Consider the following 27,186-nt stretch of genomic DNA (forward strand, 5'->3'; position numbering starts at 1 on the left):
TTTAATTTGCAGTTACTTACTTTTTTTTTTTTTTTTTTACAAAAGGGAGAAATATTTATAAAATTATGTTACGCTTTTTTTTTTTTTTTTTTTATGTATGCAAGCTTAAGCAGCAGACCACACCTCAGCCAGAGAGATAACTTTTGTAAATTGAGGAAAGAGAATGCCTATGAAATCCCAGTGAGATGAGTTTTGCTCGTTTTTTTGCAGGACTCTTGGAGAGGTGATAACTATCCTCCCTCTTGATGCTGGAGCCACTTCCCCTGCCGCAGATCGCATATTACAGAATGCAATCACTTCACCTTTGAAGAGTTCTCTGCCCCCATTTAGGATCTGTGCTTATTTTTCATACATTGCAAATCTGCACTTTTATGTCCACAAGGAAGACATTACTAGCTTCAAGAAGGGCAATGTCAATTAGGAGCAGGAAAACACAAAGTTGGCCAACTTTAGGATTATACTCAGACTTTATGCAATCTAACATTTGAACAAAACTTGAACCTCTGAGGAAAACAAATGGGGATTCTGATGAGCTCTTTTCCTTTTTTTTTTTAATTGTTTGCCAATCATGTCTTCCTAATTCTAAAGAAAAAAACCTCAAAGGAAAGGCTCAACAGGCTTCCTGGACATCAAATAGTTCATACAAAACAACATTCTGATGACTTACATGTAAATAAATCAGAAACATATGAATTAAACTTCTCTAGAAATACATATGGGTTGAAAAATAGAAGTGCTGAGGAAATGTGTTTTGGGTTTTGCTGAGCCCATGACATTTGAAAAATAGTATGAGACATTGAACAAACACAAAGCATGGCTTGACTTACCCATTCCTAATCTTAGCCTCCCAGTTCAATGACAAATCAATGTACCATGTGCCTAAATATGAGCCACCTTTGGTATACTCCTCTACACTTAATTACTTGCAGTTTAAATTTTTTCAATTAGAAGCTCAAAAATAGCGTCACATTTCAAGGAAATGCAAATCTTAGCGTTTTCTCACCTGCTTCGTTCACATCAGACTATTTTAGAAAAGACCACAGATCATCTTACCTTAGGAACAGTCATACTGATAGGGCCCACTTTGGTGTGACTGGCATATCACAGAAGGAATGCATCAGTATTAAGAAATTGTTCCAAGGTCAAGACTGCATATTAAGTCAATGCCAGGGTTAAAACCTGAGGAGATGGACAGCACTCGAGCTGCTCTGTTTCACTTCTAAGCTCTGTGGACAGGCAGTGGAAGTATGATTTCTCTTTTCTTCAATGCCCTCAAGAGAGCTACCATTAGGGATTCTCAATACGAAGACAATTGCATTATCCTCAGAGCCCCTCGTATCCTCTCTCCTCGATAACTTGTTCCCTGCATGTGGCTCAAGTTCAGAAGCAGAACCCAAGGGAATATAGGGAACAAAAACAGAGAGAGCTTTAGGCTTCACTCACTGAATTGACATGTACTTGGATGAAATTCTCCATTTGCTGTTAGGGCTAGCACTGTCATCTGAGATTATCAATTTGAAGTTCTAGAAAGGTAATAAATTTCATCTTTCCTGTCTAGGGAGGAGTTACTTTGGTTGTTTAAAACATGTTTTAATGTATTTTTCCTAGTTCCTTCACTCAAACGGTGGTAAGAAGCTTGACAGGATAGTTCGATCAGCTAATATTTACTGGGTGCTTACCATGGCCAGGTACTTGAATATGATTCTGAACAAGAATGATGTGAGATAGAAAAGTAAAGAGATGACTACAATGTGTGTAGTTTGATGGAGGAAGTACAGACTACTAAAGGTAGACATAGGAAGGGCACCTATCCCACATTTGGCCTGGATGAAGTGATGTCCGAAGATGAAGAGGAATTAAGCAGCCAGAATGCAAGGGTAATTACGGGAAACAAGGGAGATCATGGCATATGTGGTGAACCAAAAGTAGTTCGGGGTGGCTGGAGCTCACGGAGCAAAATGATGATGGTAAGAGATGGGACTGAAGATAAACTGGTTAGATCATAAAATGCCTTGTGTACCAGTTATTAAGGAGTCTAGATTTTATCATGAATGTAATGAGCCCGTCAAATGGGTATACCCAAGAGGTAATTGAATTTAAAATCCTAGAATGGTAGGAGGAACACCAGGAAAATACAGAGTCACAGAAGCCAAGGAAAGCAGACTGACTAGAAGGAGAAAAAAGTCAATAGTGTCAGATGTTGCTGAGAGATAAAAGTGATATTTGTCTATGGCAAAAGGAGCTCTTGGGCAGTTTCATTGGAGTGGTGGGTGTGGAAGGAAGGTAAAGAAATGGAGAAAGGCACTGCAAGATGCTTTTCCACCTCCACTGTCATCATCTTTAGAAAATGAGCATCAAGCATCTTATGCAGCAAACATAGAGGATGGTAGAAAGGAAAATGAGATACACACATCTTAGTCATCGAGTGCTGCCATAACAAATACCACAAGTGGATGGCTTTAACAAAGAGAAATTTATTTTTTCACAGTAAAGTACGCTAAAAGTCCAAATTCAGGGTGTTGGTTCTCTGTTCTCTTCAGGCTTGCCCTCTCTGTTGGCGCTGGAGGAATGTCCTTGTCCTCAATCTTCCCCTGGTTGAGGAGATTCTCAAGCACAGTGACCCCAGGTTCAAAGGACTTGCTGTGCTCCCGCTGCTGCTTTTGTAGTGGTATGAGCCCCCCCCTTCTCTCTTTTATATCTCAAGAGATTGCCTCAAGACACAATCCAGTCTTGTAGGTTGAATCCTGCCTCACACAACTGCCACCCGTCCTCCCTCATTAACATTGTAGAGGCAGAATTTACAACATATAGGAAAATCACGCAATACTGGGAATCATGGACCAGCCAAATTCATACACACATTTTTGGGGAGACATAATTCAATCCATGACAACATATATCAAGGGATTATAACGTATTTGGTGAAACAGATCATAAATGTAAAACAGAAGACAGCAACACAAGGTACAACACAAGCAAAGGGCAAATAAGCAGTATAGACCAATCAGTTCAGATGAAATGGGACTAGAATGGATCCATGAAGGAACAGGAGGAATTGCATGGACAGATGAAAAGGAATGTTTTCAAGTGGTGAGTGCAGCTTGAGTTTGTATTCTGTGTTTTGCCACCTTATCAGTCAGTCCAGTCTGTGTTTGAGCTCCTATGCAATAGAAGTAGTAGGAAACGCTATCAAAGACAATGGAAAACCTAGCATGGTCTTAGTATGCCTGCAATTTCTTTTAAGTTTCTGACTTCGGGGAGGAAAATTAGAATCCTAGACAGACTCTGGTGTAGTATCATGCAGTCTTTATTTTTGAAATATGAACGTAGAAACTAAGGTACAGATAATACAAATATAGCAAGTTAGAGATATTCCTTAAATTTTACGTGGATGAACTCGGGAAATTTTACCGTTCTAATGCATTTTTTTAATGCTGGACAACTGTGGAATTGCAACACGATATCCTTCACATCTGTGTTATCTCCATATGACATCTTCTTCTTGGTAAGAAGCCAGGGGTCCACCCCCATGTGCAATACCCTGAGGAAGCCATTCATGATTCAGAGGACGGGTTTTCTGAAGAAAAAGAAAAGACATGAAGTAAACGTCAGTAAGGCACTTTAGCACTAAGATCCTGCTGCATAAAGTTTGTAAGCAAAGGGAAGAATTTGTCCTGTTTTATTTTGGCTCTGTTTCCCCTGTTCATTTAATCAACATTTACTCAGTACTTACTGTGGACAATCTATTGCATCGGGTGTGCTAATCTAAATCACAACCTGTGCCCATTAGGAATATATAGTTTTATATGAGAGATGATACTCCTACAATTTATAAAAGATACAAATTTATAAATTAAAGTGTCTAGGAAGTTTAGAAGATGAAATATGTGCAATTAAAACTTACTGAACTCCTTCTCTCCCAGAAATTCCTTGGTTCATATCCCTTTCTATATTACACCACTAGTACACATTCCTGTTTTACTCATTAGAGAACAGAGCCTGAATACATTATCCACATATAAAAAAATTCCTTAAAGAAAACTAAGGTTCTTATCACCATCAAAAAAGATTTTAAGCATCAACAGTGTGCTGGATGCACTGTACAAATTAGATACATATGAATACCCCATATGCACTTTGAGTTCCATACATTTTCAAGAGTTTTCCTTTATCTCATTTTCTTTGTACCACATCTCTATATAGTGGCAGGTACTATGGTATACATTTTCCAAATGAATGTCATAAAGATTGAGAGAGGGGTTAAATGAGCTAGCTGTAGTCAGTTAATTAGTGATGGAACGAAATCTAAACACAAGGTCTCCTGCTCTTTCTGACACATTCAACCCAACAAAAAACCCAGTGCCTTCGCTCTGACACATTAGGTACCGTTATCTATAGCTAAAGGAGCCCTGGTGACACAGTGGTTAAGCACTCAGCTGCTAACTGAACAATCGGTGGTTTGAACCCACAAGCTGCCCTGTGGGAGAAAGATGTGGCAGTCTGCTTCCATAGAGATTTACAGCCTTGGAAAACCTATGGGGCAGTTCTGCTCTGTCCTATAGAGTCTCTATGGGTCGGAATCAACTTGGTAGCAATGGGCTTGGGGCTTGGTCTGTAGTTGGTTGGCTCACTGAAGACATTTTTGCAATGAGGGGGACTCACTGGTTTAGTCTTTTGATTGAAGAACAAGTGTTAAGTTTCCTAACAAAGACATCAGGAGTGACCTTAGTGAGAGAGCAGTTATTTCAGTCCAGGGTCTACCGCCTCACCCACGGCTACCTAAATTGTTTATGTAGCAGCTAATAATGATAAGGTTTACTTCTTGAGAAATATGGCCCATGATGGGTCCTCCATCCAAAAACCAAACCTGTTGCCATCAAGTTGATTCCGATTCATAGCGACCACATAGGACAGAGTAGAACTGCCCCATAGGGTTTCCAACACTGTAATCTTTACAGAAGCAGATTGCCAGGTCTTTCTCCCACAGAGCAGTTGGTGGGTTCTAACCACCAACCTTTTGGTTAGCAGCCAAGCAGTTTAACCTCTGTGTCACCAGGGCTTCTCGTTCCGCCCTACTACTGTAACACCATATCCTTACAGATAGGTGTGGACTCTTAAGATTTTTTATGAAGGAAAGCACATAGATCATGCTAATATATTTTATAGACACTTAATTTCATCATATGTATACATATGTATGTTTGATACACATGCATATCCACTCACCTATCTGTTTAGCTATGGATTAGGGAGTTCCAGACAAAAGATCTAATGTTTCCTAATTATATAAGCAAAGAAGTCTCTAATAGAATTTTTTTAATCTGGAAAAAGAAGAAAGGAAACATCCCTTGCTGCTTTTTAACCTTTCTGTATATTTCTCTTAAGTTCTCACAAGATTTCTGATATATCAAGGAAAAAGAAAATGTGGAAATGAATTCTGTGCCTTTTATTTTTTAAAACTGTCCCTCTTCTTGCAGTAACATCTTCTCATTAATTACATCAGCATTAAGAATTTTAAACTGCTTCCCTTATTTTGATATTAATCATCTGAATTTTACATTTCTGTTTTAAAAATTCAGAATTATTGAAGAAAGTAATTTAGTTATCAAAGGCTTCATTTCCTGGAAGGAAATTAAAGTGGCACCCGTACTAGAGTTTTTATTGTTTAAGAAATTACTGTTGTTTTATTAATTTAGAAGTCCCTGAATGGCGCTAACAGTTCAGTCCTTGACTACCAGCTGAAACTTGGCGATTCAGATTGACCCAGAGGTGCCTCTGGAAGACAGGCGTGGCCATCCGCTTCCAAAAGGTCACAGCCTTGAAAACCCTATGGAGCAGTTCTACTCTGCACACATGGGGTCACTATGACTCAGCCAACAGCATATTAATGCAGAAAAATATTTGAGGTAGCCAGTAGCAGATCTTTTAAAATGTGTATCTTTAAACTTAAGAAAAAAAGATCACATGAAAAATATCTGAAGTTTAAATATTAGTGAAAGCCAACATAATTCTAGTTTACATATGCCAGAAGATCTGAGCTCCATGTTGTTGATTGCTTGTTCTTCTATTGGGAATCCCCATTTTAGTAATATTACTGCCCTTCTTTATTAATCTTTTCCCTCCTTTGCAAAGTTTTTCTTAAATCACCCTATCCTAGCAGAATAATGCCCTTTGCGTATCTTTTGCATATATGGGTTGTACAAAGTACTACTCAAGTTCATAGAATTTCTGTTTACTTGGTGTAAGTCTTAAATCTGCCAACTAGCTCCTAATGAAAATTCTGAGCTTCTGCTTTTTTTTTTTTTGATATATATCAAAGCACCTAGGCTTGTGCAAACCAGAAGCTCTGCTATGAGTTAAATCAGTGAAATACTGCTTGTTGATTTCACCTAAAAACCTGCCCTAAGTCCTAGGAAGGGGGCAGGGTAGAAAGGGTATTTGAATAGGGAATAGATAGCCATGAGGCTGATTGGACGTAGATGTTGACAATTTGCATACTTACTTTTTCGTTTCAATCTGTGCCACGCAGTCATACATTTGGTAATTATTTCATGCTTTTGTTTTCATTTGAAAGTCGTTAGGGCCATATGTTTTGACAGAAAAAAGATAATTGGTACTTTTTTCAGCTTTGTGAAGGAGAGGATGGGGTAATGATTTTACGGTGTACCGTGGCAGCGATCCCTGTTCAGAACTTTGCCAGGTTGGAAGCTCACTGTTCATAACAATTCTCTGGTAAGCAGAAGCTGAAGGCATCTGCTTGAAGCACCCACCATTAAGTTTGATGCTTCAAAGCACAGCAAAGAGTTCATTTGTACCTCCACTTTACGTTAGTAGATGTCATTTACTAATGTGCAGATGTGACCTCCAGACTCTCTAGACTCTAGGTGATTTGGGAGGATATTCTGATCAAGTGCTAAAAATTCTGACCCAGGATTTGGAGTGAAAAGGACCTAAGTTATAGCCCTGTTCTTACCCTTGTACAGTTATGTAACTACTGGGAAACGAGTTGGCCATCAAGTCGATTCTGACTCATGATGACCTCACATGTGTCAGAGTAGAACTATCTTGCGTAGGGTTTTCAATGGCCACTTTTTCAGAAGTAGATTGCCAGGCCTTTCTTCTGAAGCTCCTCTGGGTGGATTCAAACTTCCAACCTTTGGTTACCAGCTGAGTGCGCTAACCGTTTCTACCACCAAGGGACTGCAACTACTGGGAAAGGAAGGTACTTATACAGTCCCAGCTTCTCTTTCCTGATGTACAGAATGGATGAGATGATGGACCCAGTGGCTGACTTTGGTAGATAATCCATCTCAAAGTGGTTATTAAATAAGAGAATGAAAGCAAAAAGTCTTTGTAATTTAAAATACTATGAATATGTGAACTCTTTATTATTATTAACCATAAAATTTTATAAAATTTCCTATTTATACAATTAAGTCCAGGTCAGAGAAGTTACCGAGAGAAGTACATATCCCCTTTTGTGAATTGGTTTTTTCAGTATTCCTTTTGGTTTTTTCATATATTAGCATTTTGGTTTCTTTGCCATTTCATTCTTGCTTTGAATCGCTGCTCTTGAAAGTATGTCTTTCTGCTTTTGTTTGACAGCTTTCTTCCTGTTCCCTCTTGCTTCATGGGAAAGAATATGTACTTAGGAACGACTGCTGTCTGGCCAGCTGTGCTTATTATGTACAAACCCAGCACTAAAGACACCTGGAATTGGAGAAATAGCAATAGCACATTTAGGGTTGTGCAGGATCAAACTATAATCAGCATTTTTCTTTTGTGAGTCTTCCCCTTGTGGTAAAGCCCTCTCAGTACCCTCATGCCTTCTCTGTTTTCCTCTCATTCTTTCTAACAATTAATTCCTGGGAAAAGATCTGAGACCGCATCACCTTGAAGTGTAACAACTGTTAACAGACTGTAACAGCATTTCCTAAAGATGAGGGGTGATCAGAGATGTATTGAAAAGAGAGTTTGGGCCTGTGGGATTTTTCTCAGAGATGCAGGGTTTTACCACTCCTAGTAATATGTCTTGACTGAGATCTACAGCAATGAAATTAATCTGTTTAGCCCAATGGTACCAAGCTTATTCGAGCTTAAATTACTTTTTTAAAAGGCACACCTATTCACAGCCAGCAAAGGATGTCAGTAATAGGCTTCCAGGCATCATCCTATGGGCTGGAATTCAAAGGGAAAAGGGTGGGGAATGATACTTTTAGAACCCATAAATATGAACCATTATAGGTAATTACCTCCATCTCCTAAAGAAAGCTCAGCTCCAGCTCGAAACACTTTGAGAAGTAAAATGCACTAAAACCCATTTTGGCAAAACCAATGAGTGTTTATCTTTCTCCGCCTTATGATATTATTTGTAGCGTGACATGTAGCTTGTGTGTGGTATGTTTATTCATTCTTTCAAGCATGCACCAATAATTATTTGAGCCTAGTTTACGCCACATACTACACTACTGCTCTTTTACACACGCACACGCATGCTCAGGCACACCTGCACATATTTAATACTTTTTGCTAACCTTATTGTTTCTGCAGTTGGCTATCCTCAGCAGGCCTTCTTAACATTGACCAGGATATAGAAGAAGGAATAATAATCAACACTGAAGTAAACCTAAAGTTAATTTATCTCTTTATTGTAGGATCATAGAATTTATTTTTCTTCAGAAGACCTGCTGCCTCAGTTAATTGATAAAACAATGCCTCCAGAGGTCACAAAGGTATTCATTGGCAGATGTAACCAACATTACTTTGATGTTCCAACAGCTCCTAATGAAACAACAGTTTTCATCTAAAAAATCAAACAGTTGGGTTGCCAAAGGGGGGAAAAATAAAATTTTGAGTTGGGAGATGATCCGTTAGAAATAATTGTCAATCGTAAATTTGATGTGGTAGGTGTACATAGAGATATAGATAAATTAATTACATCTGTTGAAGATTTACGTCAACTAGAAACAATAATAATGAATACAAATAATACATTGGGTTCTTCTTAAGATTATCTTTAATTTTTGCTGAACATTCAATAAATAAGAGCTCAAAAACAACTTAGCTGTTGAGAACATATTAAAGAGTTGTGATGTGCTTAGCATACACAGTCTTTTATCTGTGCCAATCCTGAGCCTGGTGATCGAGCCAATTCCCATGTGAGTAAGTAACATAAAGAATGCAACCAGGAAGAAGTCACATTTCACCTGGACCAAATTTTACGCAATTAAGTGCTTCAAGAGATCCTTAGCCAGGTGTAACTTAATCAGTTTAAAGCACTCTCAGCCAGGGCCAAGGTACTCACAATGTTGGCAGTGGGCATTCCTGTGATGTACCATGTTGAATGTAATAGCAAACATGCAGTGTCTACTCAGTCAGTGCCAAGACCAAGAGAAATGCAGGTGTAAAAATAAAAAGAAGTATTTGGAGCCAGAGGCTAGTACACATAGACGAGACTATATTCACACTTCACTTTAATGCTTTAAGTAATAATACGGTGGTTTTTATCAGTGTAGTGCCCTGGTATTTAGTCCTGGGCCTGGTTTTACCACTAACCCTTAGCAGAATTCTCATCAGATTCTTTAATCTCTCTGTCTCTACTGCTGTTAAACCTGTTGCTGGCAAGTCAGTCCCAACTCAGAGCGACCCTATAGGACGGAGTAGAAGTGTCCCATAGGGTTTCCAAGGCTGTAATCTTTATGGAAGCAGACTGCCACATCTTTCTACACCAGAGCTCCTTCTAGTGCTATTAAACAAGAGTAAATACTGGCTCCTTCTTTGCTCAGTTTCGTGTCTAGAAGACAGATGAATGGGCCTCTTTCTTGTAGCAGTGCATAAGGACCTTCTTTGTGTTCCCCTAACCCAGATCATCTTGTATTCCTCTCTATGGCCAAAACAGCATTCTCAGGCCCTTGGCTGGTAAGTGGCCCAGAAGTATATGGGACCCAGGGCTCTATGAAGCTGGGGTTTGGTAGGATCCTAGTCCGTGAGCTCCCTGGAAAGAACTCTTAGCTATCAGGAGAGAATGCGGTAGAGTAATGGCTAAAGGGAATTCCTGGGTGGTGCACATGGTTAAGGCCTTGATTAATAGCTAAAAAGTTGGCAGTTCAGACCCACCCAGAGGGTCCCTGGAAGTCAAGCCTGAAGATCTGCTTCTGAAAGATCACAGCTTTGAAAGCCCTGTGGAGCAGCTCTATTCCACACAAATAGTGTTGCCATGAGTTGTAATCAGCTTGATGGCAGCCGACGACAATAATGGTAAAAGCTCATACTCTGAAATAAGACTACATGATTTTGAATCCCAGTCTTGCTACTTATAAATTGTGTGACTCTGGTCATGTTACATGACCTCTCATTGCCTTAGATTCCTTATTCTGTAAAATTGGAATGATCATAAAACAATAGGTTTAGTGTAAAGACAAAAAGACAATTTTGCTGGAATATTATCTGGCATATCATACGTAAAGAATAAACTATTGTCATCTAGCCATGTCAAGGTGGCAAGAGGTTGAGTCCGGCAGGCATTGGACCAGGTACTTTTTTGGTTCTGGGGCCTGTTAAGCTGTAAGACCATAATGAATTGCTTCTTTTCTTTGTTTCTCATTGGTAGCTCCCTATATATCTCACTGGGATGGTTGTAAGATTTCAATGGGATACTGTGTGAAAACAGCTTAAAATCTCAAATGCTCTCTACGATATCATTGCAGAGTAAAACCAGCCTTACCAGCCTTGGCAGTTTCTCTGTCTCAGGGTTACATGATACCACAGTGAAAATATAAAATAACAGGACACTATGTAGATGAAAATTTATAAAGTAAATTTATACAGATATAAAGTATTATTGTTATATAATTATTAGTGGTCTGTGTTAGTCTTTTTTTTTTTTAATTAAAGCAGGTTTTTTTCCTTCCCTCTAAATTTCTATAAATGTCAGAAAATAAACAGACTCACTTTTGCTCAGAATTTGAAATTTGATTTAGAGATTTGAAAAATATGCTGCAACCAGCTGTATAAAAAGCATACGAAGACGACCTTTGCCTGTTTGTTTGCAGAGAAGAACAAGGTAGAACTAGCTGGCCATAAAAGCACTGGGTTTTTTGTATCCACTGGTGTGCCTCGTACACTGGAGACATCCTCTTAATCGGCTCACTTTTTTTACTGTATCATCCCCTAGGTTGCTGCAGTCTAGGTGTGCTGGTAAGCCAGTTGCTATTGAGTCAGTCCAGACTCATGGTGACCCCCACGTGTGTCAAAGTAGAACTGTGCTCCATAGGAGTTTAATGGCTGATTTTTTGAAAGTAGATTGTCACGCCTTTCTTCCAGGATGCCCTTGGGTAGACTGAACTTCCAGCCTGTGGTTAGCAACTGGGTGCGTCAACCAACTGCACCACCCAGGCACCGGCATTGACGTGCATTGGCCACAGCCCACCCAGTCCTGTGTGCTCGTACAACTCCTGATCCAGTTGAGGGCTGCTCAGGTCCCTGTTTCTCCTGCTCTTCCCCTTTTGGCCTTTTGGAAGTTTTTCAGTTCTGCAGCTCAATCAATAAAGACACAAGCAAGAAAGAGAATTAAAATTCTTGTATGTATGCCACTTGGTAACATGGAAAACAAAATTTGGTGGGTGAAAAGACTAAAATTTTGGCTGAAATTCATTTATAAAATTTAGCTTCAGATTTAATTTACTCATGAAGGGATAATCAAGACTCAGCTGCAAGCTGCAAGGGTGGAAAATTATATGTAGTATTTGTGGTGCAGTATGTGGATGTGTGTTCTTAGTGATTTGTGTTTTAATCATAGTGCATATTCAGGGGCCTTCTTTTGGGGAATCATATGCATATTCCTTTGCATATATTTTTGTGATGCAACATGATAGAATGAAGTAGGGTCATTGTTCAGTTAGTGAAAATAAAAGGTTTTTATGTTTTGTTTTGTTTTTTAATGCTTAGCACTAGCTGAAAGGTCGGCAATTGGAACCCACCAGCTGCTCCATGGGAGAAAGATGGGGCAGTTTGCCTCCGTAAATATTACAGCCCTGGAAACCCTAGGGGCAATTCTGCTCTGTCCCATAGGGCTGCTATGAGTCAATCAACTCGATGGCAATGGGTTTTTGGTTTGGTTTGGTTTGGTTTGGTTTTGGTTTTATCATATACGTGAATGATACATTTTGCACCTATTTAGATAATTGTGAAATGTTCATTTTTGTTCAGGCTATCAATAAATACAGTTTAGGGAGTTCTAACTTTAAGTTCTTTTTGGGCACTCCTAACTAGTTGGTTAATTCCTTTAAAAGCTTCAGGTGACTTAGATGGAAATAGAAGGTTCTCAATTTCAACAGCTTTACACCTAAGGGATTTTCCATTTATATATAACGCTTAAATATCTATTTGTCAGTATACTGCAGAAAGTTACTTATGTGTTGCCTCTAAACACATTTGCTACTTACATGACAGTAATGCAAACTGGCCTTTAGCCATCATTTGGAAGTGAGGTAGAATTCTTCCATTAGTAAATATTTCTTGATACCATACACGGAGAGTGTATGAGGCAAATGATCTTTATTCCTATAATTTTTGTTTTGTTTTTTTTTTTGGCACTATTGGGCTGTTCTTACTGGCTTACTGTTGTATGTCTTTGAACATCATTAAATGCCTTTAAACTTTACAATAAGCTAACCAACTGTATTCCTTGAATCTGCTTATTAACCTTTCATGTCCTTTTACTGCCCATTAGAATCATTAAGTGAGAAAGCTAGAGGGGACCTTAGAAAGGTGAGTGCCAGGAGAACTAGACAAGAAGTCAGGAGCCTGGGCTCTATCCAGGCCCTTGGGTACACCCTTTGCCCGCTTCCTTTTGCTCATTTGTAAAATGAAGTTGAACTCATTTGAACTTTAAAAGTGTGATCCCAAGAAGCAGGACAGAGGGCAATAGATGGAGAAGTAATAGGAAAAGGGAAAGGAGCATCTGAGAAGATACAAGATTAAAAAAAAAAATTAAAAAAGAAGAAAAAGGAAGCAATAGTAGAATAGAGGAACCGAGCTAACAATATGTGAAAACATATGATCAGAAAAAATTCAAAATCTTGTCAAATTTTATTTCTAAAAAAAGCGATTGCCCCACATCTAACTGTAATTCCTTTGTTGAGACACTAGGAGCAGAGGACTGAGTTGCAGTTCAAGTTTATGTTCTGCACATCTAGAAACCTGGGCTCACAGGTATTCTTCCCTACTGTACTGCTTGGTACAATTGCAAGCATTTTGGCAGATGGTTTTAAAAAAGGACTTTTAAGAAATATGTAATAGTACAAGGGACTCTAAACATAATAAATAAAACTAAAACCTAAATGTCCTGTAATTCAATAAAGTCAACATGCGCTGGACACCGGCTGTATGCTGGTTACCATGGATATCAAGAATTTGTCTTTCCTATTAATGCGACAGAAGAGTTCCTGCTTTCCCAGCCTAAAGGGAAAGGTAAATTATAAAGGAGCTAGTGTTACTGTGATAGCTGTCCTAACAGAGGATGGCACACATGGTCCAGTAGGGCCCCTCATAGATAGTGATGACTCTAGACTAGCACTTTCCAAAAGAACTTTGTGCCATGGTGAGAAAGTTCTGCATTGGTGCTGTCCAGTGTAGTAGCCAATAGCTGCATGGGGCTATTGAGCACTTGAAATGTGACTAGTGTAACTGGGGTACTGAATATTTAATTTTATTTAATTGAAATTCAAATAGCCACAGATTACTAATGAGTACCATATTGGACAGTGCCATTCTAGACACGTTGTTAAAAATTATTATAAGCAATGAATAGCTCTTACAACAAGCTATAATAGTAATACTATTTATTGAGGATCTATGACAGATTAGGAGTTATGCTTTACAAAGATTATCTCTAGATTGCTCAGCAGTCCCAAAAGGTAATAGCCCCACTTGACAGATGAAGAAACTGAGGCTCTGAGAGTCAAATTGCCTTGCTGTACTCTCAAAACTAACTGTGAGAGCTGGGATTTGAACCCAGTTGGTCTGGCTCCAGAGCTGGATAATTTTTACTACCGTGCCGAATCTGTATGTACTCTTTGGAGGCTGTCTCTTCTGTGTACATTGTCCCCTTGCTTTAAGGATCAGAAGTCTATTGGGCAGTTCTACTCTGTCCTGTAGGGTCCCTATGAGTTGGAATCGACTTGACGGCAGTGGGTTTGGTTTTGGTTTTGGGTTTTTTATGGATCAGCTGTTCCCATAGAATGGTTATCTCTGCCTTGAGCCATGCTTTCCTCTTACACAGATCCATGTCCTTCAAAAAAAAGTTGTAACAGAGTTGAGGTTCCTTCTCAGGTATGCAGCCCAGGTGCCTGAGTAGTAGGCAGATGGCCTACAAGTAATTTTTCTCCATTAGATACTGGAAAGCTTCAAAGCATACGCCTAGGTCAGTGATAATTGGCCTCACACAATAGACTCTTGGCATTTGAGTGTTAAACTGTCACAGTTTGGAATCTTTGTGCAGTCCTCCAAGGCCTGAGCTGCTGAGTGAGCCTGGCCAGCACTTGGACATCCGTTGCATAATTCTACGTTATTATTTTCTACCCCTCGTGAAGCTTACTGTAACCCTCTTTAAAGGATCTGAAAGCCTTGTTTTCAATTATTCTGAATGGATTCTGTTTGGAGATTATATACTGGGGGATGATACTTGGCAGAATCACAAAGGGGTTAAGGGTCTACTGTACTACCAGTGACTATGGCCCAACCCTCCTCAGTTACACTCTTCATGGTACATGATCTGAAGGCCACTTGTCTGAAATCCTCCAAGAGTTAAGGTTCCCACGTCACGAAGCCAGTTACACTAACATGCACTTGGTTTCATCATAAACATGCCTAATGACATCATATTTTCTTAAGACCCCCAAAGAATACTTCTATAGCCTTTGACCGAAGTATAGCTTCATGCTGATAGTGACGAATGTCTTTTTTTTGTTTTTTTTGCCTTTTAATAGCAAGGGATTTTTTTTTTTTTTTTTTTTTTTTTCCCGATGAAAAGAACATACATACACTTTGAGGACCAGTTCAAACCTTAGCTGTAAAAATCGATAAGTATTTAGCATGGAAAGGTAGCTTAACCTTTCAGAGTCACATCTGTCTAAATCATGAAAACAATAGCCTGCCGTTTTTTGCATGCTTAATATGTGCCAGGTATGATTCCAGTTTGCTTTACACACATAATCCCATTTAATCTCACAAGAACTTTGTATAATGGGTATTGTCATTTCCATTTTGCAGGTAGGAATTTGAATATCAGAAAGACTAAAGTAACAGATTCAAGGTTGTCTAGCTAATATATGGAGCGGGCTGTCAGAACCAGGCTGGTCTGGGATCAAGACAATTGATCTCTCTGCCATACTTTAGCCCTATGAAATAGGAGTGATGTTCTTATTAATAGTAGGATAATTATAAAGGTTAGAAATAATGTTTAGGAAGCTCCTATCACAAAGGCTGTTCAGAGGCACTAAACAAATGGTCCCATAGCCCATTGCTGTCGAATCGATTCCAACTTATAGTGAACCTATAGGACAGAGTAGAACTGCCCCGTAGGGTTTCCAAGATAGTGATCTTTAATGGAATCAGGTTGCCACATCCTGCTTCCCTGGGTGGCTCTTGGGTTCGAACTGCCAACCTTTAAGTTAGCAGCCGAGTGCTTTAACCATTGTGTCACCTGGGCTCATTTTGAACAAATGATAATTTTTGTTATTATTTTTTAAAGGTCTATAAGTGAAACTGTTATGCCAAGATCGATATAGAGTCTCAAGTAGAAAATGTAGGATGCAAGACTCTCTCTGTTGGTTTGCGTGCTTGCTTGCTTTTCTTCTTTTCTAAGAGGTGGAGATCCTCTACTTAGACGAACTTATCATACATTTCTTTCTTTGATAACAGTAGAAAGGAGAGTCAGGAACATTGGAAGCAACAGCTAATATACCATAGTTAATACTTCTCAAATTACCACAAAAATTAAATCTGTAAAACAAAAGCAGTTTTCACTTTTTATCAGTTCAGACTTTTTAGTGTTATCTGGAGAGCTTTGTTAAACTCAAAATTTCTATATATACATATATTTTTCTTTCAAATTTCAGAATTCTGAGAAAAAAGATAGTGATGTTAACTTTGAACGTTCAGTATACTTTGGTATTAGTTTTCCAGGAAGCTCTGATTCAACAAATAATTCAGTAGAAGTGCTGTGGCCTGTGAGCTTCAGCCAGGTTTCCCCACTTCCAGTTTGGCAATAAAAACGTCACACTTCTTTAATCAGCCTTGTGGGAGGAATCAGAATGCCAACAGCTACCTTGATCTAAGCCACTTTACTGGAGAAGAACTTGTGCAGACTTTTGTTTCCTGTTAGACTGTCCTCATAATTCATTGTTGGGGTTACTTCAGACCATTTGTATAGTCTTAATTCAGGATTTTCATCTCATTTTTGATTGACTGGGCTGGTTTGCTGCTCTTAGTCTTGAGAACAGTTCTATCGATTTGAAGAGATCTGGGATGTTTGTTATAGTTAAATTAATCAAATAAAAACTGTTTAACAAAAATGTTAGTAATCTGTCTGTAGACATAGCATAATAATAATAATAAAAGCAAATGGATGTGAGCTTTACTTACTGAATTTAATGTTGTGTATTAAATACCTCATTGAAACCTATACTTTGAAGAGTTTTGTTTGAGAAATTGGCAGAACAGCTTACCAAAGTAAAAATAACAAAGTAAATTTAGGTTATTAAAGATTAAAATACTAAAGATAAATTGAAATGCAAACATTATGATCACCCTATAACTACACCACCATTTTAAAAGAAGAAAGCTGCCAAATAGTGAAAAATAAAGAGCAATGGATAGTTCTATCTCTTGAGCAAGTTTCTTCTTTGACCAGCTGAGTGTTATCTAAAATGTAGGGGTTTGAACTGGACAGATTCCTTGATTTCTTCTAACTTTAAGAAATAGAGTTCTAGCCAAAACTTATTTATATAGACTAATATACATTGTTGTTAGGTGCTATGGAGTTGATTCTGACCCATAGCTACCCAATGTGACAGAGTAGAATGGCCCCATAAACTTTCCTAGGCTGTAATCTTCATGGATGGAGATCGCCTAGTCTTTTCTCCCACGGAGCGCCTGGTGGTTTCAAACTGCCAACCTTTGGTTAGCAGCTGAGCGCTTAACCGTTGTGCCACCAGGGCTTCTTACATAAATACGTAGAGAGCTTAAAAATAACATTGGAAATGAGAAAGATGAAGTGTCTAGGTGGAAGGGAATAACGTTTTACCTGATCTGTAAAATAGAGGAGGAAACTTGTAAATTGCCCTTAAAAACAACTGTAGGCAATGGTCCATTTCCTGTTAATGAAGACTTTTATCTTATTTAAGTAGTCTTTATTTCGCTACTATATCAGAAAAATAGAAATCATGTAGCATAATATATCCTGAAAATATTTTTAACCCCATCAATAGTTTCTTCATGAATTTGAGGTAAACAGCCTAACACTTAAATATTTGAGCTTGATCATAATTCATAACCAAAGTAATATCCTTTGAAATGGCCAAATTTAAACAATTTTTTTTTTCTTAAATCTCAAAAGAAATACCAGGTAATTCTACTCAAAGGAGAAGAAAAGGGGAACCTTGTTAGGTGTCATCAAATGGTGTTTACATAATATACATGTTTAAATATATTTTTAAAAAAACAAAAACCAAACCCATTGCCGTCAAGTCGATCCCGACTCATAGCGACCCTACAGGACAGAGTAGAACTGCCCCATATGGTTTCCAAGGAGCGCCTGATGGAATTGAACTGCTGACCTTTTGGTTAGCAGCCATAGCTCTTAACCACTATGCCAGCAGGGTTCCCATAGTATATTAAAATATATAATTAAAACTAAAATGTATTATATTGAAAGTATTGATTTCAGTTGTTTTAAAACATCAGGTGATTTAATAATATACGTAAGTCTATTTTCAGTTTTATATAGTAAATATATTTATTTCTGATATTAAAGCATAATATAGTACACTTAAAAAAAAGGTTGTGTTAATGCTGACTGACCAAATAGCTGTCAAGTTACAACTGCATGTAGCTAAATTATATTATTATGCTCTTTCTGTCATTAAAATGAGATGATGTAGTTTTTAATTTCCTCTTTTCCTAGAAGGTGATGGTTTCCGTTGTCTTTTTAGCTTACTCTCAAGACCTCCTTTAAATAAATTTGGTAGTATTTCCTGTTGGTTAGTTGTATAGTTCTCAAGAAAATACTGGATTTTGCTTGATAGAGCTTAGGGTTTTGATTTGTTTTTGGATTTTTTGCTTAAGTTCTATTCTATATTCCTTAAAAAGATACTTGAAAACCAGTTTTTCCTTTATTGTAAGCCCTGAGGAAATAGTGAGCTCAGAAGCAAATTGCTGTTTATACATTTAAAATGTGAAGAAAATTTTTAAAAATCCCGTGAAACATAGGGCTTATATCTCTCTCTGTCACTTCGGAAAATCGTTTTCTAATGTGTGAGCGGGTTCCTCTGGTTTGTTTTTGTTTTGTTGAATCTCCAGGACCTCCCAATTTTCCAGGGCACTGAGGGGCATATGTAGCATTTATGTGATGTATGTCTGCCCCGTACGTGTATGCATTTTTCCCACATCTGTCTCTGTGGACTTATCCTTTGTGAAATCCTAAACCCTGTAATGCCTAGTTTGTGATTCATGGTGTTCTCAGAGCAATTATATAATTTTTCTTAGGGTGTTTATTCAAAGTGTGCTGTAAAAAAGGCGGGGGGCGAGTTATTTTTTGGTAACCCTGCAGTTGCCTTTTTATTGGTGAATTTCTCTTTCTTTTACTGTGACCTGTGAATATCACTGTAGGCTCACTGCCAATTTTGTGAGCCGCTGCCTGCTTCAAAATGGAGGCAGGAAGGTATCCATTTTCATCAAGGGGATGACAGTGTCTCAGTCTTTCCGACCATCTGGAGAGAGGAACTTTTGGAGCAAAAGAAAATGGGGATTAAAAAAAAAACTATGTTTAGCAAAAAAGGCAAGGGGGGAACCAATTAAAGTTAAACTATACCTTATGAATTTATGCTTTTCTAGTATGCTGTCTTGTTTAAATGAAACATGAACAAGAAAATACACAGCCTATTTTTATAAAGAACTGGTTCCCCAAGTCTCATGAGTATTAGTAAACGAATGTAAGTAAATTAAGTTTTTGGCACACTTTATAAGTTTATTGCATACACAAATATAATAAGCACTAAAAAAGGAGGGCTCCCCCCTTCCTGTGCGCATACTGATTGTTGGTGGTCTTATGTAGAGCCTGGCTTTTTCGTGCATCTCTGCAAAAAGCTGACACCATGGGAATTTAATATTCTAAGATATATTGTCATTTTCTGTGGCCTGGATGGTCCTCCTTCTCTCTCTCTCTCCCTGTCTCTGTCTCTCCCCGACTGTCTGTAAAAGTGAAAAATTGTAAAAGAGAGATTTGATGGGTGTTAAATGGCCATAGGGCATCTGTGTTTATTCAACCCCCCCAAAAAAAAAGCGTGCTTAAACTCCCAGGACCACCCTATGGGCATTATGCGGTATGTTTACAACTAGACGTGGTTTCAGGATTCTTGTCTGTGACTGGAAAATATCATACCTCGTTATCTTTTAAGCCTTAAAATTTATTTTCCATTCACATAAATATACTGGGCTTTTGTTGTTGTTGCTTGGTGTTTGTATCCTGAAAGGGAGGGGCAGTGCTTCTAGGGTTTGCTCAGATATACACTGGGCATGGTAGAAATGGACCATTTTATTCCTGTTTCTTATATAGTAGTGGACCTTGATATACTTTGGTAAATGCAGAAGGCAAAACTAAATTGGTTCTCCTTCCTCAGGTTTATGCCCCTTCAGCAAGCACTGCCGACTACAATAGGGACTCGCCAGGTTATCCTTCCTCAAAACCAGCAGCCAGCACTTTCCCTAGCTCCTTCTTCATGCAAGGTAAGATATTTCTCCTCCTCCTATGGGAAAGTCACTGGACAGAACTTTCCTCGTCCTTTAAAAGTTATGCTTGGGACAAAATACTGCTTGACTGATAGCCAGTAAATCATATACTATGCCAATGCAGAGCCCTGGTGGTGCAGTGGTTAAGCATTCAGCTGCTAACCAAACAGTCAGCAGTTCAAATCCACCAGCTGCTCTTTGGAAACTCTATGGGGCAGTTCTACCCTGTCGTATAGGGTCGCCATGAGTCAGGATCCACTCAATGGTAACAGGTATGCAAATGTAGCATACTGGATGACATGCTCTTCTTAGGAATTGGGTTCATTAAAAATAAAAAATTAAGCTTTTACTAAGGCTTTCTCGTATACTAAAGCCTCTTAAGCAATGATGATTTAAGATCAAACTGACCTGCTTCACATAGAATGGACACTACTTGGGTGATGGACTTCCACGGCTTAATTGCTTTGTCTTCTTCACCATCTCCAAGAAAAATGAGTGTCTGTGTTTCAGTTCAGTGTATATTTTGAACATCTTGGACTTAGCTAAGTGGGAACAAGTCATCCTTGTGTATAACCCGATATAAAATTTTTGGCTAATATCAATTTGTAGGTAAGAACAAGAGTCCCATTTAAGATGACATGATCTATGTAAAGGCTGGGTACTATTTTATTACACAGCAAAACCTTTATCTCAACATGCTAACTGGTTTGTGGTGAAAGATCCAGTATTGTTTTAGGAACAAAAGTAGAAAGTTAGAACTTCATGGTAGGTAAAGTATATTTACTCTTTTAGTTGTCCATCGTCATTAATGAAATGCAGGTGGGTACATGGTCCCAGAACTTATTGTCTTGCCACTGGTAGCACAGTCCCTTTCCACTGCTTGAAAAAGACCAGGATGGTTGAAATGATAGAGCTACTTGCAGGAATGGGCCGTGTAGATGGTGCAGCTAAGGACTCCATCCCTGATATGCCTATGGCCTTTATTTTTTAAATGTGATGATCTCCTTCCTAATATCCTGAAATTTAGGTGTGGCATTCACCAAGAAGCCTTGTATGCAGAACTTTAACCCTCTGTTGCCTGGGTTTGAAAACCAAATTCAGTGTGCCTGGGCACCATGCCTTGGGGCCTCCTTCTCCATGCTACTGTAGGAGGGGCCATGTCTAGGCCGAGTGTGCACTTGTTGCAGTAAGTGCCAGAGGAGCAGCCCGATGTCTCTTAGATTACAGAGGTCACGCTCAAAATCATCCCATTAAAATAGATTGTTTCCCTTCAGAGTGTTAGCTCTTTTAGGTCATTAGTTCACATGAGGAATTCCATGGAAAATCTATAAAAATGGTCCCTTGGAAATAAACAAACAAAAACTCATCGCCATCAAGTCCAATCCCAACTCACAGCAACCCTATAGGACATGGTAGAACTTCCCTCTAGGGTTTCCAAGGCTGTAATCTTAACGGAAGCAGACTGCCACATCTTTCTCTCTCAGAGTGCTGCTGGGTTTGAACCACAGACCTTTCAGTTAGCAGCCAAGTGCCTAACCAGCATGCCACCAGGGCTCCTTCATCTCAGGAATTAAAAAAAAAAAAAAAAAAAACCTTTTGCAGTCAAGTCAATTCTGACACATAGTGACCCTATAGGACAGAATAGAACTGCCCCATAGCGTTTCTGGGGAGCAGCTGGTGAATTCAAGCTGCCAACCTTTTGGTTGGCAGACAGGCTGTTAACCACTACACCACCAGGGCTCCATAAAAAAAAAAAAAAGAAACCCATTGCCATTGAGTCAATTCCAACTCATAGTGACCCTATAGAACAGATTAGAACTGCCCCATAGAGTTTCCGAAGAGCGGCTGGTGATTCAGACTGCCAGCCTTTTGGTTAGCAGCCGTAGCACTTAACTACTACACCACCAGGGTTTCCAGGGCTCCATAGCAAGACTATTCCATACACAGTGGAGCTCATATTCTCAGGGATCTGGTAGTCTTGTGGCCTGTCCTAGGTGTAACCCTCAACAGAGAACAGCGTTCTGTGCCATGACAAAAGCTATAAATAGCAGCCATCAGCTCGCTCTTTTGTGAGCAGTGGGAGAAGCTGTGCTGCCAAAGCTTATGGAGGTTGTCAACTTAAGGATTCATTGCTTAAAACATATTTACATTGAGAAAATTGACACAAGGGTAGGTTTCTTCTGTCTACCTTCAGGGGAGTGGCTTGCTTGATTTTTGCAAATTATAGGGGAAACCAAGTATATTGAAACAATAGGGTCTTATCCATAACAGATTAGGCAAAATGTGGGGAACAAATTTGCTTTTCTGCATATGATCCCTAAAAAGGAAAAAAAAAATTTTTTTTGAGTTGACATTTATGATGAGCACAATTAATTTGCACACATCTAATTCTATTCTTTCAAAACAACATTATGCTAAGATCATGGGGATGTGATAAATATTAATTTCCTCTGAAAAGCATAATTTATGTAAAATATGTATTTTATAAGTCTACATCGAGTTAAAGTATTCTATGTTAACAGATCCTAAATGTATTGCCATGTAATGCATCACATTGTCAAGACTATTTCAGGAGGCTCCTGTTCAAAGATGTATGTTCTCAATGTGTTTGTTATGCGAGCCGTCTATTTTAAACGTGAGTGGTCTTGAACTTCATATTTGAAATTTAAGGTGACATCTAAACTCCCCTAATCCAAGGGCTAGGTCTAAAGCACGTAACTATTTTTCTTAAGTTCTGTATTTTAACATTGTGGCCACAAAAACAGGTGCACCGTGGTCCCATTTCATGCTAGCTTCCTTCAGTAGAAAGGTACATAAGGTACATAGCACCCTGAAAATTCAGGTCTTGAAGGAATATGCAATTCAAGGGAAGATATTCAGAGACTGTCTGGAGCTTATTTTAAACTCACTACTGTGGCCTCTTATTTTTATCTTCAATTTCCATCTTCTAGTTAAAACTCTTAAGTTGTCAAAATCACAGACATGATTTTCTTGCAGAGTTTTTAAAGAAAGAAACCTACAGATTATTCCTACCCGTTCTGAAAATATTCCAGTTTTCTGAATTCTAACTTCTAGATTTAGAAACTCAGTGAAAAAGAGCTTCATGAAATACAATGTTAGATTTAACTTGCCTACTGCCTAAATTTTTAAAAAGGCCTTTATTAAATAAAATGTTACAGTGAAAATAATGATATTTTCGAGGAAGCAGTACACGTTATACATTTAACAACGAGTCTGTAACCTGGTATATATATTCAGCACTTAATAATTTTTGTTAAACTAATTAAAGAAGTAAAAAAATGAACAAATTCAGCAGTGACAGAGATTGCTTTTTTCCCTAAGTTTTTGAGAATCCAAAACCAAACAGTAGCAATCTCTTAATACTAACCTTTGGGCCAGTAGGCCCAAGGAATGAGAAGCATCTGTCGGAATGTTTTAAATATGGCATTGACAAAAGGTTAAGGGTAGGCTTGCAAATGATCATATAATTTTCTTCTTCTTTTTACCTCATAAATAGTTTCTTAAAATTCAGATGCTCTCAATTTGTCTGTAGCATAATATCCGCCTTATAATATATATGTACTCCTTGAATTGTACTGAAAGCTTATAATTATATACCTATATACAAAAAGAAAAAAAAAAAAGAACCATCTGAGACTTTTCTTCCCTGCACACCATATAGTAACTCCATTTTTTTTACTGTGTATGTGACAAAAATGAAATCCAACCTTTCAAATCCAAGGTATTTTTTTTTATTGTTATTTCTTTATATGCCTTTAAAACTGTAAACTTGCTAACTTTATAATATCTCAAATATTTTTGTTCACCCAAAAGCTTAGGAACAATTTAACTTTTCAGTTGGTTGTCATAGAAAAAGAGTTTAGGGAACTTCGAAACTGTTTCTTTTAGCCTTGGTTACCTTGCTGACTTTACATGGTTCTATGTAGAAACGTGCTCTGTGGTTCTTTTCCAGTTGAATTTTTACGAAGAACTTTTTAACTATGTTAAATGTTTGACTGAAGAACATTTTAACTATGTTAAATGTCTGACCCTACAGAACCACTGGGGGAAAAATGATGACTGTCTTCTGATGTAACAAGCTAACCAACACAAAGTTGAATACACAGCAGGCAGTCATTTTTAAGTATATGAAACACCCCTATTTTATAAGGCCAGGCTGAATACCTCAGAAAAGTCCTGGTTTTCTTTGTCCCTTACAGATGGCCATCACAGCAGTGACCCTTGGAGCTCCTCCAGTGGGATGAATCAGCCTGGCTACGGAGGAATGTTGGGCAATTCTTCTCATATTCCACAGTCTAGCAGCTACTGCAGCCTGCATCCACATGAACGTTTGGTAAGGCAGTGTTACTTGATGATGGAGAGAAAGCCCATTTATTAACTTTCATCAGCTGTCTACCTGAATGCACACAAGAACTCTGTAAATCCATGCAAAAATGGTACATACCCATTATTCTTCCAGCTATAATGTTACTGCGATCTAAGATATAACCTAATCAGATCACCTTAGAAACCCTTCCAGATTCTTTTTGTCATTGTTCTTCTGTTTATTGTGTTTTGTGCTGTGCTTTCTTTATCACAGCATCTGCTTCCTTTGGAGCATAAATACACACAGTATTTAAGTCGCAGGATACTAGTTATGGCGGTTCCTTGTTTTTTATCTGTTCGTAGTTTTGAAGGGCACCTTCAGGGGGAAGAGTGGTAGGCAGCAGACTTTAAGAGGAAGCAATGGAGAATGTGACATCTATGTCACATATGGGCATTTCTGTTCTCTCTTGACCAGCTTGTGTCACTGGTGGCAGCTTTGACCCTTGTGACACACCCAAGGGAAAGAGCCCAGACTTTTCACACACTCCCATCAGTAACTACAACCATGGGGTGCTATATAAATCAGATTCCCAATTTGTAGTACTTTAGCTTTATTTTGTTCCCGCCCTCCCCCCACCCCATCTCCCAGTGATAGTCCATTTTGCCTCACTCCATTTGAAAACTCTGGTCTGTGGAATGCTATCTTTCTTTCATTACTAAAAGTAAAGGACCAACTTCATCTCCACTCTGCCCATCACCTACGTTCTTCCATCCTGTATGTCTCTTTATCCCAGAGAAAGAGACACTTTATTCTAGCCACAAACCTTCACAGCCCAGAATCCAATAATGAATCTAAGTCTGTCACTAAACAGAGGAAAGAGAACTTTTAGACCTCCACCACGGGAGACAGAGAAGATGGGACCTGAGTTTCTTGTGCAGTAATATAACTTAAAAAAATTTATGGTCCTCCATTCTTACAGATAAAAAGGGGTGTGGCAAGTCCAGTCATCCACAGTGGTATTTATATCACTGCCACTTGTCTTGCAATTTTCCATTTTTTCTTCTACCAATTTCCAGATGTTTGTTTCTTTCTCCGTTCTTATATAGGAAAAAATGCTTTCTGGATTTCTGTGGTCTTTCTTCTTTCTTGTGCCCAACCACTATAGACAGAGGAAAGCAGTCTTACTGTACTTTGACAACCAAATGAATTCCAGAAGTTAAGATTTTGGATATCCTCAAAAACACATATTTCGTCAGTCCAAGTGATGGAGACACTATCTTGTGGTCAGTTAGCCTGTCCATTCCTGAGAGGCAAGTTATGGAGCTGAAATAGGCCTTTTTGTATTATCTCCCAAGTCTGACTGTGTAATCACAAACTATCCCGATTTTCAGCACATTTTCGGTAAATAGCAGGTGATTGACTTTCAAGTTTACACTTCTTACCACTTCCCGATCCTACCTCCCAGTTAGAGGTATTAGAGTAAAAGAAAGCTTAGGGAAATAGCGGCAATTATTATTCTAGAGTTTCTTTGTAGTTAACATTTTACTTCTCTGCCATCATTTTCTTCTTCCCTAGGGACCCATGATCAAAATTATATACATCCTATGATTGATTACAAACAAAAGATTTCGACCCTATGCTAGTATGTTTGAATTCTAATTCTTTTAAGAGTTGTCCCTTTAATTTTTATTTTTCTTCCCTCCTATCTTTACCATCCTTCTTTCTTTCCTTTTCTGTCATACTCGAGAATTTTGAGCTAGGTGACTTGATTTTATCCCAGTCAGGTCTATGCATGGCGGCGGCTATCTTTAAAATGTGCTTAAATGCATCAAAAGCATGATTTTGAAAAGGAAACCAACTACGTTTCATCTAGGAAAAGTTTTGTTGAAACAAAACAATGTTATCAACCAGGAAGAAAGATCATTTCGAAGGAGTAATCCAGCAGGTTTATCAGAGACTCTTTTTGTCATGCCATTTTTCTATCACAAAACACAGGGCTTGCTTTCTTAATACGATCAGTAAGCAAGTTGTGGAGATTAGAGTCTTTGTATTAAAGGATAAAGAAATAAGGTCTCTGGGAGTGCATCCTAATGAATTTTCTCCGGGATAGAAAAACTATTGAAATATTAAATCTAGTAATCATTGTCATTCCAGTATTTAACCGTCTAAAAATCTTTCATTTAAGTGACTTTCAAGAGTCTGAAACTGATTGAAAGTAATTTGAGTATGTGGAAGGAAGTCAGTGTTTCTTGCACTTGAAAATAGTGTTAGTAGTTTCTTACATTTTTAGCCCATGCCTTTGGCCAGTCTGATACTGAACAAAGAGATAGATTGGCAAAAAAGAAGAGGACTTTCCCAAGATTATTTTGCATATAATTTGGCAAGTTAGTATTGTCTCCAAAGATAAAGCATTTTACAAACATGCTTACCATCATAACATTACACCATATTGTAATATAGTGTATAATTATAAAACTTAAAATCCACATATTTCAGTAGCAACTATGACATCACCAATTTTAACTCTTTAAATTCCCTTTACAATTTCACCTTCGATGACAGAGTCTCACAACTCATCACTACTATGTTGCAGATACAAATACAAAGTCATTCAGATGGACAAAATTTGTGGTTAAGCTTTGAAATGGGTTTTTGTAGAGGATTTAAATTAGGGATGACTTGGCAGAGTTCTTTTTTAAAATAGAATGGCGTCCTCACTGTCTGACATGGTTTAGGCATGGTCTTTAGACCACAGAGTGAATGAATTTTATGAGTGTAGAATTCTGACATAAAGGAAATTCTTTAGTTTTTATTTCTTTGTAACATAAACTCTTAGCCCAGTGATTCTCACC

The 27,186-nt window shown here is 38.3% G+C and overlaps 1 protein-coding gene across 18 annotated transcripts in view; it reads left to right on the plus strand.

Annotated features, from left to right (window-relative positions):
- Window positions 1-27,186, plus strand: part of TCF4 (transcription factor 4) — a 392,330-nt gene that overhangs the window by 307,304 nt on the left and 57,840 nt on the right. For 17 of the 18 annotated variants that reach the window (XR_010323446.1, XM_064294480.1, XM_010586727.3 and 14 more), the window contains 2 exons: window positions 19,899-20,004; window positions 24,228-24,361. Coding sequence is in view for 17 of the 18 variants with exons in the window: in XM_064294480.1 (XP_064150550.1) it covers window positions 19,899-20,004; window positions 24,228-24,361 (240 nt within the window). In the remaining variant the exon portion in view is untranslated. Of the gene's footprint in view, window positions 1-270; window positions 1,878-19,898; window positions 20,005-24,227; window positions 24,362-27,186 lie in introns of those variants that run through there. The other variant, XM_023543774.2, reaches the window with a different exon arrangement.

The sequence above is a fragment of the Loxodonta africana genome, chromosome 11 (genome assembly GCF_030014295.1).
Source record: "Loxodonta africana isolate mLoxAfr1 chromosome 11, mLoxAfr1.hap2, whole genome shotgun sequence".
NCBI classification, from domain to species: domain Eukaryota; kingdom Metazoa; phylum Chordata; class Mammalia; order Proboscidea; family Elephantidae; genus Loxodonta; species Loxodonta africana.